Source organism: Brassica napus, chromosome C4, assembly GCF_020379485.1.
Source record: "Brassica napus cultivar Da-Ae chromosome C4, Da-Ae, whole genome shotgun sequence".
In the NCBI taxonomy this organism is placed as follows: Eukaryota; Viridiplantae; Streptophyta; class Magnoliopsida; order Brassicales; family Brassicaceae; genus Brassica; species Brassica napus.
The window spans coordinates 58,437,364-58,455,630 of record NC_063447.1 but is presented as its reverse complement, the minus strand read 5'-3'; the positions used below and the strand labels follow the sequence as shown (position 1 = coordinate 58,455,630).

General features: G+C 37.0%; 3 protein-coding genes, 1 long non-coding RNA gene and 1 pseudogene across 4 annotated transcripts; all 5 read left to right on the top strand.

Moving 5' to 3' along the window:
- Window positions 1-73: 73 nt before the first annotated feature.
- LOC125585640 (polyadenylation and cleavage factor homolog 4-like) lies at window positions 74-4,786 on the top strand. Its single transcript, XM_048755073.1, has 7 exons — window positions 74-655; window positions 1,548-1,649; window positions 1,745-2,002; window positions 2,135-2,257; window positions 2,333-2,770; window positions 2,859-4,340; window positions 4,446-4,786. The coding sequence occupies exons 1-7, from the start codon at window positions 296-298 to the stop codon at window positions 4,458-4,460; spliced, it is 2,778 nt and encodes a 925-aa protein (XP_048611030.1). The 5' UTR covers window positions 74-295; the 3' UTR covers window positions 4,461-4,786.
- Window positions 4,787-5,103: 317 nt separating this feature from the next.
- Window positions 5,104-7,771, top strand: LOC125585643 (annotated as a pseudogene).
- Window positions 7,772-10,454: 2,683 nt separating this feature from the next.
- On the top strand, window positions 10,455-11,714 carry LOC125585644 (fructose-bisphosphate aldolase 6, cytosolic-like). Its single transcript, XM_048755076.1, has one exon. It carries the CDS (start codon window positions 10,911-10,913, stop codon window positions 11,712-11,714), a length of 804 nt encoding a protein of 267 aa, XP_048611033.1. The 5' UTR covers window positions 10,455-10,910.
- Window positions 11,715-14,185: 2,471 nt separating this feature from the next.
- LOC106395625 (ethylene-responsive transcription factor ERF024) lies at window positions 14,186-15,160 on the top strand. The gene has a single exon (XM_013836027.3). It carries the CDS (start codon window positions 14,190-14,192, stop codon window positions 14,727-14,729), a length of 540 nt encoding a protein of 179 aa, XP_013691481.1. The 5' UTR covers window positions 14,186-14,189; the 3' UTR covers window positions 14,730-15,160.
- A 231-nt stretch (window positions 15,161-15,391) lies between these two features.
- On the top strand, window positions 15,392-17,774 carry LOC111216021. Its single transcript, XR_002664732.2, has 2 exons — window positions 15,392-17,331; window positions 17,420-17,774. It is a non-coding gene; the product is annotated as an uncharacterized LOC111216021 (long non-coding RNA).
- Window positions 17,775-18,267: the final 493 nt, after the last annotated feature.

Below are 18,267 nucleotides of genomic sequence, written 5' to 3'. Positions count from 1 at the left end.
AACTGGGCCTAACATTCCTGAAACCAGCTCCGATCTCGTCTCCTTAAAATCCCCAATTCTCAACCCTAATTGATCGGAGTTCGTCCCAATCTCTGCCATTTGTGCCGAATCCAAACCGTTCCTATCTCAGCTCTATAGATCGCAATTTAGTTTTTTTTTTTTCTTTTTCTATTGATTTGTATTTGAAGCTACTGATTGCTGTAATGCTCCGCCTCCCTCTGATCCTTGTGATCGCAATCGATTTTTGCCGATTAGTTTGTTTTTTCTCGATTCGTGTGTTGATATAGCCCTTAAGATGGAGAATTCGCGTAGACCTTTCGATAGATCGAGAGATCCAGGGCCTATGAAGAAGCCCAGGCTCAGCGATGTGAATTCGAACGCGCGGCAGTTAACGTCGCAGAGAACGATCGGTGCCGCGTCGTCTTCGAGATTTCGAGCTGCTGGGGGAAGAGAATTGGAGAGTGATCCGAACGGGGAGGCTTATCAGCCGCAACCGGTTCATCCACATTACGAGCTTGTGAACCAGTATAAGTCGGCTTTATCTGAGCTCACGATCAACTCGAAGCCGATCATAACGAACCTCACGATAATTGCTGGAGAGAATGTTCATGCTGCTAAGGCCGTTGTTGCCACCGTTTGCAACAACATCCTCGAGGTGAATCATGATCACTGTTATAGTTTGTTTTACTCTTTGATCCATTTTTTTTCTTGAATCTCTTTTTTTTTTGAGGAATTGTATTATATATAAGGTAAGTAAGGTGAAGGTGGTGGTTGAGATTGTGATTGTGATCTGTATACGAGGTTTAATGAGAAAAAAATCCAATTTTTAAAGCGACCCTTGTGTCTCTCTGGATGATATGTGCTTTTTTTTAATACTTGTGAATCAAAGTTTTTAGTTTGTCACCTATTGGATCCTATTCTGTAAAGTACCTATACTCCCGAAACTATGTTGTTAATCACTTCTTTTTGAGAATGCATATATCAGCTCCTCATGTCATTTTACTGAGTTTTTCTTATCTTATAGGAGTGTGTAGTCTCTTTGACAACGTTGGGGTTGCTCAATTGTATCTCACTTTATTATTTGAGGAAGAGCTCTTCTCTATAAGCTCTGTTTTTTTTGTGAGGTTGTATTTTCTGTTAGTGCCTTCTGATTACCGAATACTCTCAAGAAAGAGAAGACAGTGTTTATTCGTATTTGGATAGCAGAGAAGCATTGGAGGGAGCCTGTTCAGTCAAGTCGTGGGAAGACAAGGATTACTCTCTCCTTTTTTTTGTCACTTTAGCTTAGAAGCTGAGACTTCTAATAGTGTAACGATGCCATTTTTGGCCATGTAGTTTTCGCTGATGTTCTTTAATGTCTTTCTGTGTCCATCTTTAGTTTCCTTGTTTGTCAGAATATGTTTTAGTAGTAGTTTGAATGTCATCATATTTTTTGATCCAAATTTTAGTAGTATTTCTTATCCTTTAGGGTCTCCTTGTTGGTTACTCTCTATGAGATCAAATTGGCCTTTTCTTCCTGGGTATCTGATTTGAAGAGTATTATGCAGGTACCAAGTGATCAGAAGCTGCCAACATTGTACCTATTGGACAGCATTGTGAAGAACATTGGAAGGGATTACATTAAGTACTTTGCTGCCAAGCTTCCTGAGGTTGGTGTTTTAAATTGATAGTCATGGTTATATAATTTCTTTTCTTTTTTTCTGGCTGCGTCATCTTTGATTTTCCTCTTTTTAATTCTGTGCAGGTATTTGTTAAGGCTTACAGACAAGTTGACCCTCCTATGCGTTCTAATATGCGGCATCTCTTTGGAACTTGGAAAGGAGTCTTTCATCCGAACACACTTCAGCAAATTGAGAAAGAACTTGGTTTTAATGCTAAAAGTGATGGCTCAGCTGCTGTTAGTAGCACAGGCCGAGCTGACCTGCAATCTCAGCGCCCACCAAATAGCATCCATGTGAATCCAAAGTATCTAGAAAGGCAACGCCTTCAACAGTCAGGAAGGGTAAGCAACGTAAACTTTCTGCAACTGAAAATTATCAGTGAGGACAAACCTGAAGTAAACACGAGTTTATATACTGATATGTAACTTCTGTAAAAGTTTCCTGAGTATTCTTCTTTTGATTTTTTTGTGCAGGCAAAAGGAATGGTTACTGATGTCCCCGAGATCGCATCCAATTTGGCAAGGGATTCAGATAGACTGGAAAGAGTTTCAAGCATAGCATCTGGAGGCTCGTGGGCAGGTCCAGCTAAAGTAAATGTAAGAATGAGTTTTCCTTGGCATGGTTACAGTTTTTAACCTATGTTCTGTCTACTGATTGTGTGTTGAACTCAGACCATTCGACGACCTCAAAGAGACTCACTCAGTGAACCCCTCTACGAGAGAGATATGGAGTCAATATCAGGGGAATATGATTATACTTCTGAACTACCGCATAATTCTAGACCAGTGATTAAGAAAGTTGATGCAAGGGTTACTGACGACGGGTGTGAGAAACAGTGGTACGAAACCGTGAGCAGGGGTCCTGATCTGATTTCTGACCAAAGGGATGTGTTACATACTAAAAGCACAATTTCCAACTACGCGACTGCGAGACTAGAAAATTTGGAATCAAGTGGTCCTAGTAGAAACACAGGTGTGCCGTATGATAGTTGGAAAAACTCTGAGGAAGAAGAGTTTATGTGGGACATGCATTCAAGGTTATCTGAAACAGATGTGGCCACTGTCAACCCAAAGAATGAGCTTCACACACCAGAGGAATCAGAGAGATTGGTTAGCTATGATAGTCATTTGCATTACTTTTAATTATGAAGTTTTCTATTTAGTTTCTTGACTTTTTAAATCTTTTCCCATCTTGTAGGAATCTGACAATCACCTCTTAAAACGACCAAGATTATCAGCTCTCGACCCAAGGTTTGATCCGACTTCGACAAACTCATATTCCAGCGAGCAAAAAGATGGAAGTGTTTATGGCCGCTTGAGTTCAACCTCTAATGCAGCTAGAAAGGGTATTCAGCCTCAATCTAAGGTGTCAGATAGACACTCGCCTTTACGTGATTCAACTTTTAAACAGAATATGACCAAGCAAGATTCTAGAAGAACTCATTCCCTCACTCAACGTGATCCTAGGGCTTCACGGTTTCCAGCGAAATCTCAAAGTGTCCTCAGGGATGACTTTGTGCGGGCTCAGTTAAAAAAATCAAATGCGATTGACCTACCTGATACATTTCAGGGGGAAAAGTTCGACTCTAAGTCAGCAGGACTTACTATTGCTTCAGAAGCTACAGGACAACGCAACATGAGTGATTTGCTGGAAGCAGTCATGAAGAGTGGAATCCTTTCTAATAATTTAACTAATGGTGCAATGAAGGAGGAGAGTTCCCAGGTTAACCCAAGGGCACTAACCGTGTCAGCAGCCTCTAAGCCTAAGGCTTCGCCAAATTCAGTGGCTGCTAAAAAAATATCAGCTCGTTTAAAATTGGAACGATCCTCTGCACCGCTTGGTTCGGACCCAGTGTCTCTTACCGGTGTCACATCAGCACAGACATCAAAAGAGAGTAGTAAAGCCTCAGATCCTATTTCGTCCCTCTTGAGCTCCTTGGTTTCAAAGGGCTTGATATCTGCTTCCAAGACGGAGCTGCCATCTCTTGTACAATGTGCGGCTGCTCCTTTCATATCACAAGACCATAGTCCTGATCATTCTACCAATAGCTCCACTTCTATATCTGTGGTTCCGTCTGATGCACAGTCATTGGTTGTGGTGGAGAAGGGTCCTGTTACTGCTCCGAAGGTAGCACCAGCCGAAACGGCAGTTTCAGAACCCGAAAACCTCATAGGATTGAAGTTTAGGGCAGATAAGATCCGTAAACTTCACCCCTCTGTGATTAGTAGTCTCTTTGATGACTTTCCACATCTCTGCACCTCCTGTGGCGTTCGCCTTAAAGAAAAGGAAGAACTTGACAGGCACATGGAGCTGCACGATAAGAAGAAGCTTGAGTTAAGTGGCACAAACAGTAAATGTAGGGTTTGGTTTCCAAAGGCTGATGATTGGGTAGCAGCGAAAGCGGGAGAGCTAGAACCTGAATATGATGAAATTCTGAGTGAACCTGAAAGTGAGGATGGTCCAGCCGTAGCTGCTGATGAGAACCAGTGCGCGTGTATATTATGTGGAGAGATGTTTGAGGACTGTTTCAGTCAAGGAACGGGTCAATGGCTATTCAAGGGAGCTTCTTACCTTACCATTCCTCCATCCAATAGTGAAGCCAATGGACCAATCGTCCATGCAGGTTGTCTGACCAAGAGTTCTTTGCCGAGCTTGGGAATTGGGAATGCAATAAAACAGGTATAACTTAGTACTATAGTGAATCTCTAGGGCTCTCTTCGATTGTTCAATCCAGCATGAATCCATCTTTACGTGTTCCTTTCTTGTTTGGTTCCATTCTGCTAGGAAATGATTGAGTAGACTCCATATGAAGGGCCAAGAAACCTATGCTGGAGGAAGCGGGTGGCATCACAGGGGAAACAGGTTTGTTGTTATCCATTCCTCATGATGCTCTCGTGTTGTAGAAAAGTGTCAAAATTTTGAGTCGAGTAAAAAAAAAGATGTGCAGTATTTAAAAGCAAAATCTTATGTATGCTTTTGTCTCCCCTTTTTTTTTCATTTTATACAAAATACAAAAGAGCAAAAAGGCTTTTCCCAGTACTGCACTTCACATGTTTTGTGTCACTAAAGAATATGCAGGCAACTTGGGGTTTCTTATGAAAACAGATTTGTCGAGTTAAGTATCATGAACATCCATCGCAACAAATGACCATATCTGTGTACCTTAGCAATGAGTAGCTTCTGTTTAAAGATTGTTTTATCATTTCATCTCAGATGTTTGTAGCTAAAAAACAAACACCACATCCGGAGCACATATGTTTCCTTAAAAAATATCATATGTATGTAAGGGTAAAACATTCGATGTGAACTAAAAGAAATATTAAAATATTAAAAAAAAACATCAGAAACGATATAGTTTAATTCTTTTCGGGGATGCATAGTAGGCCCATTGGGCATCTGGTCACGTCTTCAGAAGAAGAATGTCGTAGAAGTTATCCTTGTTCCTAAAAGCACCATCGCCTCAAAACCGTTAAACTACCCGCGGTAATTAAAAAAACCGGCATCACGACAATCCAACGGCTGAAAAAGTTTTTCTTGAAGAAGAGGCCAAAAAAAGATCGTCACCTCATTTCTCGAACCTTCCCACCACTTCATCATCTCTATAAACACACACTTTCCTCTTCCCAATACCTCTCTCACTCTGTATCCAATTTTCTTCAACAGACCATGGCTTCTTTCACCAGCAAATACGCCGGTAAACTATCTTTTTACGCACCTCAAGTCGATAGATCAGTACTGCTTCAGGTTATGAGTTGTGTTTTAGGACAGGGTTTAACGATCTGAGGTTTACTCTGTACCTTACATCACTGTGAAGCTTTGGACATAAACTAAAACTCTGTTCGGTTCGGTTCGGTTCGGTTCACTAACTTATATTGTTTTGTATTATTATTCACTCGCAGATGAGCTGATCGCTAACGCTGCCTACATCGGCACACCCGGAAAGGGCATCCTCGCAGCAGACGAATCAACCGGCACAATCGGAAAACGTCTCTCTAGCATCAACGTAGAGAACGTCGAGTCCAACAGACGCGCTCTCCGTGAGCTTCTCTTCACCACTCCAGGCGCACTTCCTTGTCTAAGTGGCGTCATCCTATTCGAAGAAACTCTATACCAAAAAAGCTCCAAAGGTACTTTACTCCCAGTCTTGTTATTTATATTTTAATTATCTTGTTTATTATTTAGTAGTTATCTTAATTAGGTGGAATTTTAATAGTTTTTTTAGATTATTTGGTTTTCATATAAATAGGCTTCTTCTAGAGTTTACTCATTTGATTGATTGATAAGATTTTTAAAGAGTTTACTCATTTTAACAGTACTTCATCCCAGTCTTGTTATTTATATTTTAATTATCTTGCTTAATATTTAGATAGTTATCTTAATTAGGTGGAGTTTTAATACTCCCTCATTTTCATAATAGTTTGATGGTTTAGAAGAGGTTTGTCATTTCAAAATAAATGAAGTTTTGATGTACTTATATTATTTTTAACTTGACTAAAACTGTTTAATCAATTAGATTTTGCAGTTATTTTTTAATTGGTTGAATGAATTTTAAATTTTATTTGTAAAGTTAATTTTTTGAAAAAAATAAAAAATTTAATCTTTGTGCAATGAGGCATCTCAAAAAGAGAGTAGTTTTTTAGATTATTTGGTTTTCATATAAATAGGCTTCTAGAGTTTATTCATTTGATTGATTAATAAGAGCATGAGCATCAGTGAACCCCCTTTGGGGTTCACCTTCTTAATTTTTTATTATTAAAGTTTTTCTTTTTTTCATTTTGATTTTTTTTTTAAAAAAAAAAAAAAAAAAAAAAAATTGACCAATCGCGGGCCGCCACGTGTCGTGGGGCCCGCGCTACAGTGATGAACTTTAGGAGAGAGGGTATCATGCAGAAGAGGTGAGAAGGGGTGAGTTCATCACTTTTGCTTTTTTTAATATTTTTTTTTTCTCGTAAAACGTGTGAACCTCCCTGTTGAACCTCTAATGCTCTTGCTCTAAGATTTTTAAAGAGTTTTTGATTGTCTATATACAAAATGTTTTTTTTTTTTTTTTTGCGCTGTCTATACCAAAAGTTGCTTATGAGTTTTGTTTTTGATTCCACAGGGACGCCTTTTGTGGATATTCTGAAGGAAGGAGGAGTCTTACCTGGCATCAAAGTCGACAAGGGCACCGTTTCTCTACCCGGAACCAACGGTGAGACCACCACACAAGGTCTCGACGGTCTCGGCGAGCGTTGCAAGAAGTACTACGAGGCCGGTGCTCGTTTCGCCAAGTGGCGTGCGGTGCTCAAGATCGGCCCCAACGAGCCATCAGAGCTAGCCATCCGCGAGAACGCTTACGGGCTCGCTAGATACGCTGCCATCTGTCAGGAGAACGGTCTTGTCCCCATCGTGGAGCCTGAGATTCTCGTTGACGGTTCTCACGATATTCAGAAGTGCGCGGAGGTGACGGAGCGTGTCTTAGCAGCTTGCTACAAGGCCCTGAGCGATCACCATGTGATGCTCGAAGGAACGCTTCTGAAACCGAACATGGTGACTCCAGGGTCAGAGAGTGGTAAAGTTGCGCCGGAGGTGGTGGCGGAGTATACTGTCCGTGCGCTGCAGAGGACGGTGCCTGCGGCTGTTCCGGCTGTGGTGTTCTTGTCGGGAGGGCAAAGCGAGGAAGAGGCGACGAGGAACCTGAACGCGATGAACCAGCTGAAGACTAAGAAGCCTTGGTCGCTGTCGTTTTCGTTTGGGAGGGCGTTGCAGCAGAGCACGTTGAAGACTTGGGGAGGGAAAGAGGAGAATGTGAAGAAGGCGCAAGAGGCGTTCTTGGTAAGGTGCAAGGCTAACTCTGAGGCTACGCTTGGTGTTTACAAAGGTGATGCTCAGCTTGGTGAAGGTGCAGCGGAGAGCCTTCACGTCAAGGACTACAAGTACTAAAGGATGAGTCTAAGGATCTGTAGTTTTTCATATCATCGTTTGTGTTTGTGTTACCTTTTCAGTGTTTTGTGTATTTGTGTTTTGTTTAAAAGAGTGGTAAAATGAAAGATCCTTTGATAAACCTTTTTTCTGAGGTGTCTTGTTTCTCTTGAAACCTTTTATGAAGTGAATGTTTTGGATTGAAAGCATTTCTATGGTTTCTCTCTTCTATATATTGTATGCTCAGGCCTGCATATGCTAGACCTTGTTATTAAATTCACCAATCTTGAAAAAGTAACTATGAAAGATTCAACGAACTTGATGGGTTTACGTCTTTGGAGCCCAAAGTACGATTACAAGTTATGCTGACATGTCAAGGTTTGCTACTACAGACCACCACCTGCTATGCTTTACATCATCATATTACATATAGAACTTTTTGTATAATAATGACACCAGCCCTGAGCCTAACCTTGAGTTACTTTCTGAAACCTGTAAAAATGAATATTTTCCATCTAAAATGTCTACAATAGCCAACTGTATAAGTTTAGTGCGAAAAGGTAAAGAAGTTGACTCTGACTGAAATTATTGTGCATGGTGGTTAACCTACCCTTTTCACCACTAAAGAATGTCATGCACAAGCAAAGCGAAAACAAACAGAGCTAACATTACAGTGAATTTTTTTCAACATTACTAACCACAATATATATCATGTCTAGCTACACCACTTGGAACCATCTTGTGAATAGATGGTTCTACTTACATCATGTTGAGAATTTTGTATAAATATTTTCATTATCAATCTACATAATTCATTTTCTTCAAAACTCAAAATATATATCTTGGTATTGAAACATTAATGAGCCATATTTTTGTACATAACTATAATAATGTGGAAAAAAAGATTTTTATTATTGTTGTTGATTAATTAACTAGTATGCTTTAATAGGAGTATCCATCCAAATGTTTCTTTAGAAGAAAAAAATAGACTCGATTAGTTTTCGTGACGTCTTTGATGACACATGAATGATGCCATTTTCTCAAATATTATCAACACTGAGAGAAATGCAAGTCCAAGATGTGATTTTAAACTTCGTGACGTTCAGGTGTTTTTTCTTTTAATAAGAAACTTTTGAAATAATAACGTGTGGAAAAAGAGATTATAAATATTGTTGTTGATTAATTAACTAGCAAGCTTTAATGGGAGTGTCCACCTTTTCTCGAACCTTCCCCTATCCCTCGCATGATTGCATGCATTCTACTATAAAATACTACACTATCACTCACTTTCCTCTTCAACCAATTTGCTTCAACAAACCATGGCTTCCTTCACCACCAAATACGCCGGTAAGCAATCTCCTCTCTCTTTCTTTCTCTTTGCAATGCATTTATCAGTGCGGACGATGCGTTTAAGTTTCCATCCTTCGCTTGCCTTAAAACAGTTTATGCTTTCGTTCGTTCACTCTTGTTTAGCATAGAGAGATAAAATATCAGTTTCAGTTTCCGAAATTATATGATTAATGTATAGACGTTTAGCTTCCAAATTAAAAGACTATCAGTGGACAAAGCTGACCTATAGTATAACGAGACAAATCATATACTATAACATTTGTATCATATTGTATGATGTTTTGGTTAGACATAAGAAGTGATGACAAAAAAAAAAATCCTAAGAAGTAAACCGTCTAACAGGGATATCCCTGCGTATGAACATAGTGTTGGATAACGTAATAGCCGAAATAGGATTCCTTTGGGTTTGGGGTAAAACTCCCAAATCCCCTTATATTTGTCACTGGTTCGATGTAATGCTAAAACTATGGTTAATGCAACCATAGTCATTAATGTATAAATAAAGATACCAACTAATAGTGATTGAATTTCTTCCATGGTTCCACATGAAAAACCAGTACTAATATAACCTACATGTCTAATTGAACTATTACCTATTTTTTAAAAATATTAATAATATAAATTTAAAGTGAGTTAAGGAAGTATAAATAATGCAGTAAATATTATTGGTAGATCATTTAAAAAAAATAGTTAAAGTTATTTAAAAAAGTATCAAAACTCTTACATTTTGAAGCATAATTTTTAATATTATCTTACATTATAAAACAACAAATGATTAATATGTATATCTTTTTAGTTTTAAATTAATTAAAAATATATGTATAATTCATCCATTTTCCAATCTGGAATTTTTCTAATTCTGTAAGTTCAACTTGTGATTTGGATTTAATTAAAGATTTTAGGCTTACGATTTTTAAAGTGAAATAATAAAAATGAAATAAAATATATTAAGAGAAATTGAGACGAGACTCTCAAAAACAAATTCTAAAAGAAAATTTATGAGAATTTTTGGATATTTGTTTCTATTCCACTGGTTGTTACATTTTTTACAATTTTAAATTTAATTTCTTAATTATACTATATCAAAAATATTGTTATTATATGGTTAGAAGACTCCCTTACATACATCATATAAGCTTTGGACATAAACTAAAACTCTGCTAGGTTGGGTTCATAAAAGTCAACGGCTCTAGTTACTTGTCCGATATGAGTTTTCGAATCTTGTTTTGATTGAGCATTTTTATCTTATATTGTTTATTTATTTATTTTGAAACTCGCAGATGAGCTTATCGCCAACGCTGCCTACATTGGTACACCTGGAAAGGGTATCCTCGCTGCTGATGAATCAACCGATACCATTGGAAAGCGTTTCTCTAGCGTAAACGTCGAGAACGTTGATTCTAACAGACGTGCTCTCCGCGAGCTTCTCTTCACCACTCCTGGTGCTCTTCCTTGCATCAGTGGTGTCATCCTCGTTGAAGAAACTCTCTACCAGAAAAGCTCTAATGGTACTTCACGCCTGGACAGATTAATGTGAAACATTTGCATAGACCTCCTTATTTTTTTAAAGAACATTTATATTTTTGTTTTGAGAGAAAGCTTATCATTTATATAATTAGATATAAAGTGGTATGTATGTATAAAACAAATAAAAATTGAAAATTACGTTACAAATATAATAACAAGGTATTAGGTGAGTTTCACATTATTATGATTTAGACATAAATAAAACATTATAACGAATAATGAAGTTAAAGTAAAAAAAATGTTTTTAGTTAAAAGATTATTATACTTCAAGACATAAAATATTTTTTATAGGTTAATACGTTTATTTTACAATTACTTTAGGTTCTATTTTATATGTAATTATTTTAGATATTTTTTCTATATTATAAAACTATGGTTCTTTAATCAAGAGTTTTTATAAAAAATTTAAAAAATTATTGACTAAAAATATATATATATATATATATAATATTATATATATATAAAAATATTATGGGTCCAAATATTATTTGTGATACAGGGACGTCTTTTGTGGACATTTTGAAGGAAGGTGGAGTCTTGCCTGGTATTAAGGTTGACAAGGGCCGTGCCGTTGAGCTAGCTGGAACCAACAGTGAGACCATCACACAGGGTCTTGATGGTCTTGGCGAACGTTGCAAGAAGTACTACGAGGCGGGTGCTCGTTTTGCTAAGTGGCATGCACTCCTTAAGATTGGCCCGAACGAGCCATCAGAGTTAGCCATTCACGAGAACGCTTATGGACTGGCTAGATACGCGGCGATTTGTCAAGAGAACGGTCTTGTACCCATTGTGGAGCCTGATGTTTCTGTTGATGGGTCTCATGATATCCACAAGTGTGCAGAGGTGACAGAGCGTTTCCTTGCAGCTTGCTACAAAGCCCTGAGTGATCACCATGTGATGCTTGAAGGAACGCTTCTGAAACCAAACATGGTGACTCCAGGATCGGAGAGCGCTAAAGTTGCACCAGAGGTCGTCGCGGAGTACACTGTCCGTGCCCTTCTGAGGACCGTGCCAGCAGCTGTTCCAGCCATACTGTTCATGTCGGGAGGGCAGAGCGAGGAAGAGGCGACAAGAAACCTGAATGCGATGAACCAGCTGAAGACAAAGAAGCCTTGGTCTCTGTCGTTTTGCTTTGGAAGGGCGTTGCAGCAGAGCGCGCTTAAGACTTGGGGAGGGAAGGAGGAGAATGTGCAGAGGGCGCAAGATGCGTTGTTGGTTAGGTGCAAGGCTAACTCTGAGGCTACACTTGGTACTTACAATGAGCCTTCAGGTTAAGGCCTACAAGTACTAAAGAGTAAGGGTCCGTTTGTGTTAGTGTTTTCTTTTATTTCTGTCACTCTTTTCAGTTTTATTTGTTTGTGTGTTTGTTTGCAAGAGTGGTAAAATGAAATGCGCTTGATAAACCTTGCTCAGAGGTGTCTTGTTTCTAGTGAGACCTTTTATAAAAAGAATATCTTGTATTTGAAAGCATTTCTTCAGTTTCTTTCTTCTAAGAATTGTATTTGTTTATCGCAAAAAAGCTATAGACATTTCATAAAATTTCAAGCTTGTGAAACTAAGCATAAAAACTTGATGGGCTTATAACTTTGGAGCCCATAATGTAATTACAAGTAGCTGACATGTCAAGGTTTGCTACTACAGGCTACCTGCCATGCTTTGGCATCAACATACTAATAAATAGATCTTTTGAACAACAAAGAAATAAGTAATAATATTTCCTTTTGATTATAATTCAAACCCATTCTCATCATTGTACTTGTTTTATTGATCTCTTAAACTACAATGCATTATATCAAAATTTAGAGAAAATACAAGATGGACAGGAAAAGAATAAGTTGTGATGTATTGAAACTCATCAAAGGAACTGGTGACTAAATTTTTTTTTTTTGCTAAAAAAAAAATATACTAAAATTGTTTGAAGGTATTTAGAAATGCAAATGTAAAAGATGATAGTTTAGCAAGATCTGCTAGATTAAGTCTTCAGAACTATGTTGTAACTTCAGGACAAAACACGATTGTATATGAAAAGTTGCGTCATCATCTTAATGTATGTTTATCACCTCTGTTTGTATCAGTTGAATAGTTTTTGAGCTACTTGCAAACTTATAGGTTGGAATCCTTTTATATTGCCATTATTTTTTATTATGTAGAAAGGATTTACCGACTGCTTTGATAAACACACTCTAGCTTTTAAGAGTAGTGAATATATCATATGCATGGAAATTATTACAAGACAGTTCATTACAGATATAATTTTCTCCAAATCTAATCTAAATTAAAACTTTATTTTTTTAGATTATCTGACCGACCGATGTTCATACATCTCAACTCACTTTTATCTACAGACAAATTGAGCGTGTTATACTAGTATGTATGAATCAGATTGGACTATTTCGAGTTAGGTAGCTTGGTTGACATATGTATCCAAATTGTCAGGAAAATTTACTCGGGCGACTTTTTAAATAAGACATAGTTGTTAAATTGCTTTAATTACTACAACACTATACATGTTTGATTTTCCTTTTGTAAAATATCATCGAAATCATTGGTGTTCAACCTCTCAACTCAGATGTAAAAAATGTCACATAGATATTTGGCAGCAGCCTTGTAGATCAAGTGTCAACCCGCACACACCAACGTTCAGTACATGATAGAGAACAGTTTAATAATATATATGGTTGATGCGGACAAACATTCCACGCTATACCGACACGTGATGTGGATTTCTTACCCTTATCGATTTGACATGCTTCAATAAGAAAAATCTAGAAAATCTATTACAATATTGTAATGTTTAGTGGAGTGACAAAGCCTCAAAGAAATTGACCTAAACAGCGATCACACAGGCACACACTAAGTCGTTCTTAGCATTTCTTAAACACTTTTAGATATTGTGATTATTATATATATATCACTCATCAAGTCAACCCTATATTCATTTCCATGATGAAAGAACCATTAACCACCAAAGTAAGCAATACATGTATACATTAAAGTCTGATTATGATTTTAACTGAAGAAGTCGTAACTATACTACAGCACGGAGTAGATATAGCAAAATATGTGGATACGTTGATGGCTATAAAGATATAGTTTAACCTCAAGTAAATCACACAAACTAAACAAAAATTACTCTTACACAACAATGTGCTTGGAAACATGATTTACTCTTTGTTTCACCCCCCAAAAGTTCGATAAAACAAGTTGAAGTGTTAACTACATGATTTTGTTCAGTAGAATTAACCCATGTAAATTACATAAAACTATTATGCAAATTTTTTTATAACCAAGCTAACACATTGAAGCGTTATTAATTTACCTCAGTTTATTTTAAGCAAAAGTACAAGTAGCCCAATATCTAATTAAGTGATGTCAAGATCATGACAAAACATATATATTCATGAAACTGAGATGAAGAAAGCGACCACTTTAGATAGAAACATATATACATCGGCGACTTATTTGGCCGCCACCCAAATAACGCGATTTTACAACCAGTGAAGCAATTAAAATATGTCTTTACAGCTTTGACTTCATCACCTCCGAGCTGTTATCAATCCCTCCCAAACCCTAGTCTCTTCATCCCTAACTGGTTTGCACTTTCTTCACTCTCTTTTCTTCACTCCTCACTACTTCACTCTTCAACTAACTTAACTGCCCCCCACCTCCATAAAATGGCATCAACCCCTTCCTATCATTCATCAAACACACCACTCTTCAATCTTCAAAACCCTAGTTCTCATTGTCAATATGCCAGGAACCTCCAAAGAAAATGGTGGCCGCCACCCTTTGTACAAGGGAGTGAGGCAACGTAGGAACTCAGACAAATGGGTGTCTGAGATCCGTGAGCCGAGAAAGCCTAACCGTATCTGGTTAGGAACATTCTCCACCCCGGAGATGGCGGCAATAGCCTATGATGTGGCAGCTCTAGCTCTCAAAGGAACTCAAACGGAGCTCAACTTTCCAAACTCAGCTTCATCTCTCCCTGTCCCAGCTTCCATGTCTCCAGGAGACATCCAAGCCGCAGCCGCTTCCGCGGCCGCTGCTTTTGGTGCTGCTAGGGATGCGATTGTAAGGACCAATAACACCAACGCTTCGAGCAGTGTGGAACGGAGTAACGTGAATACAAATGGATACATGGACGAGGATTTGATATTCGACATGCCTAATGTGCTCATGAATATGGCTGAAGGAATGCTTCTCAGCCCTCCTCGTCAATCTATCTTTGATGCTGCTTCCGACGCTGATGGTTACACCGGAGGAGACGATTACTTGTGGAATTTTCCTTGATAACAAAATAAACTAATCATTACGATAAATAACTATGTGATTTTGTGTGTTTTTATATATTATATAATTATATATATATGTATGAAATAAAGAGATGGTGTCTAGTGATGCATTGCATGCATGGTTAGGCCCCGTTAAGACCGTAAGAAAAGGTCGTACTGTATTAAAGTTTTTCTTTTTCCTTTAAACTATTGTCTACAATCTAGTTTGATGTACTTGCAAATGTAATCACAGTCAATGACTTGACTGATACTCAGTTGCTTTATTTTACCGATGGACAAAGTTTTCATAGGGGTTGGTAATAATAGGTGATGTAACTAGTGTTTGTTATTAGATTATATCATTATATATATCCCTTTTACTCTATAGCTAATTTCACAGCAGCATGAAACAGTTTTGAACCGTGACCTATACAATTTCTAGATTTTTTGTTTATGAAAAAAAAAAAAAAAAAACAGCCTTCACTCTTCAGTGCCATGGAATAATTCTTGTTGTAACATATATTGACCAGCTATTGTCATGAAAATGACGAAGTTGCGTTGACTATAAAACCCATCCTCTTTCTTAAAGCCAATAGGATGATCGGGACGACTCTCTCCTTATAGTCAGGTGGAAACCCCACCCCCCCCCCCCCCCCCCCCCCCCCCCCCACACACACACACTTTTCCCTGAGATGAATCTCGAACCATCAAAGCCTTTCTGACTAAACCTTATATCTCGTATAAGAGGTAATTTCAATTTCGATGTAGTTTTAGTTTCTGCTTAGAAAGTTTAATGGAAAATTTATTAATAATTTTTACATAAAGTGACTTATTCTGAAAAAGTAACTCACAATATGCACTTTTTTCATGTTCATGTGTATATATAACTCTAGCAACCGGGTACAGAAAATATTTGCAACAATTCTTTTTTTGGTTTAATTACCTGAGGATGCATAGCTAGTTAGAAGACTGAAAAAGGTGCTAAATAGGTTTGGTGAGGATAACGACACACAAGCTGATTATTAATCTTAATCTAATCATAACCTTGCTGATTTTTTATTCTATGACTTATATTGTATAAAAGTCTATTTGAGACAGAGATATACTTAGCTTTATTCTGATCAGTTATATGGTCCATTCAACATTGATAAAACATTTTTGTAGTTTTTTAAAAGAATTTATTAGTTGACAAACCTATAAGTTGGAATTTATAAACGCGGAATGCAAACGAAGAAAATTTGATTTCAAAAAGTAATCGATAATATTTTTAAAATATTAGAATTTCATTTATTTTTGCATACTAGTATAATCCTTTTCTCAAAGTTTAGAGAAGCTAAAGTTAACTACACAATCCATCCGAATTTGTAGATAAAAGAGTCAAAACAACATACGCTATGTTTCCAGACAAATAGCTTATATAACTTAACACTTGACACAATTAGAACACTTTGATTTGTGTGGAAGAAATTGATGATAGGATATAGTTTTTTTGGAGAAATTCACTTGAAAATCCTCCAGGCTTGTTCTCAACCGTAAACACAAACACTTGGCAATTACTTCATCCTTATCCTTTTCAGGTTCCTTGGTTGAAATCAGTTTGGTTCAGCAATCCAAAATATGTGTTCCTACATTGGTTTGGAATCCTTTTGTAACACATTTCATTATATCTCCTCCTTTGGAATTTTAGAATATTGTGGGTTGGGTTCGCTCTCCCATTCCATGTAAAAAAACTCAATTGACTTGACTATGCAAGCTAATCCTCCTAGCAGTGATTTATTACTTATGGAAATAAATAAATTCAAGACTCCTCGCGTCAACACCATTGAGTCATTGACAACCAAGTGAGAGAAGGATTGCCTCAGCAAAAGGAACAAGCCGGGAATGTACCTACGAAAGTGCTCTCCAAGTTTGGTTTGACTCACGATGAAGACCACAAGATCATCTATAGTATTTCAATCCAAGCAATTTATATTCTCTGAAAACTCTTGGTAGCAAATTCTCACTCTTTTTACAAAATGATTTTTGGATTTGAATAAATTAACATTTTTTTTTAAAATCCAAGACTCGATAATCCATCTCCAAACCGGCAACTCGTTAAGTGAAGGAGATTCAATTAATCCCAAGGGCTAAACTTCTAGGTCTGGATAGAGAAACTCTATCTAGCATAGACATCAATAATTTCTTCACACATGGAAGGGAAATCAGCTAACCATCTTTTCACATGATTCATTCACTGCTTCACGGATGGTGGTTCTTATTAGGCATGTATTGATTTTCATTTTTTTTATTTTTCATTTTTTAGTTCAGTCTGTTATCTGAAATGTTTTTTACTAATGAATCAATATTCAAAATCATTGTACTTTGGATTCCTTTTTTATCAAAGCTTCTACTTTCTAAATTCTCTGACTGTTCTTGGTTTGTAATTCCGTATGATGTATCTCTTTTTTGTTGAGAAAAAAAATTGATGCATACAAATCATCAATATGTGCTTTTTGAAACTATAACAACCACGTAGCCCCAAGATTCGTGAACCCTTACAGGCCCATATATAGGCTTGAAGATAAAAGAAAATTTGCATACACTTTAAGAGCTCGACAAGAGAAATGAAGAGCTATTGACAGGTAAAGGTCTTATTCATTAGAAATTAATGAATGAATTCAATTTTCTTTTTTAACGGTCTTCATTTCTTTTATTTCTTCTCTTCATCAGCTTCTCCTCCCACCAAGATGTTAACCGTACGTACTTTGAACCTCTCAAGCTTTTCAATGGCCTCCTCAAGTAGACTGCCCCCTCGAGCGCGTGTCGTGTGAATATTAACGCCACTGTGAAGCTTAGATTTAATATGTTGAATCATCCCTTGATCCTCTTTACGATCTAATATGTTGTCTAGTCTTCTAGATTTAGAGACCAATGTTTTCTCACTCATTACTGCGTTTGTGTAAATCGAGAATGATTCACAAAATAACGATCTTGAAAGCAAAAGAAGGGAAATATTAAAATTTGTGTGTTTGTTTGGTAATCAATGTGTAAAATGTATGTTGGATTGTTGGTTTATGTGGTTATATATATTCAGCTGGGGGCTTAGGGCTTAAGGCAAGCTTTAGAAAACAAAAGGAAAGGAATAATAAAACGACGACCGAGTCTTCTTCGAGCGACTTGGCCAAAAAGAAATATCAAACATAGATACTACAGACGTTGAAAATTGTAAAGTCCTTCAGTACTCGGATTATAAATTTTGAGTTCCCCTCTTCGCACGTTCTTCTTTTAAACACCACTTAAAATGATTATATAAATATTAATATAAAATAGCATACATCCAGACTCCAGTCGTCCATAGACTTCTAGATATTAAAGTGAGTATAAAAACTATATTTATTTTACATTTTTTTACTGATAGTTATAGTCTATATTCATAATGTATATAAAATATTATAGAAAATCTATGTATTAAAAGGTAAATATTTTACATAAATGATTTTTTTTGTTTTACAAACACGAAATTCTTATAAATTTTGAAAACAAATCTTAACAAGGAAAATTAAATTTAATTATTAGCA

Bases quoted from the DNA above. Each gene is read 5' to 3' on its own strand.
- LOC125585640 (XM_048755073.1), top strand. From the start codon at position 296: ATGGAGAATTCGCGTAGACCTTTCGATAGATCGAGAGATCCAGGGCCT. The intron at 2,258-2,332 runs GTAAGAATGAGT...TGTTGAACTCAG, and splicing joins CAGGTCCAGCTAAAGTAAAT to ACCATTCGACGACCTCAAAG. The intron at 2,771-2,858 runs GTTAGCTATGAT...CCCATCTTGTAG, and splicing joins CAGAGGAATCAGAGAGATTG to GAATCTGACAATCACCTCTT.
- LOC125585644 (XM_048755076.1), top strand. From the start codon at position 10,911: ATGGGTCCAAATATTATTTGTGATACAGGGACGTCTTTTGTGGACATT.
- LOC106395625 (XM_013836027.3), top strand. From the start codon at position 14,190: ATGCCAGGAACCTCCAAAGAAAATGGTGGCCGCCACCCTTTGTACAAG.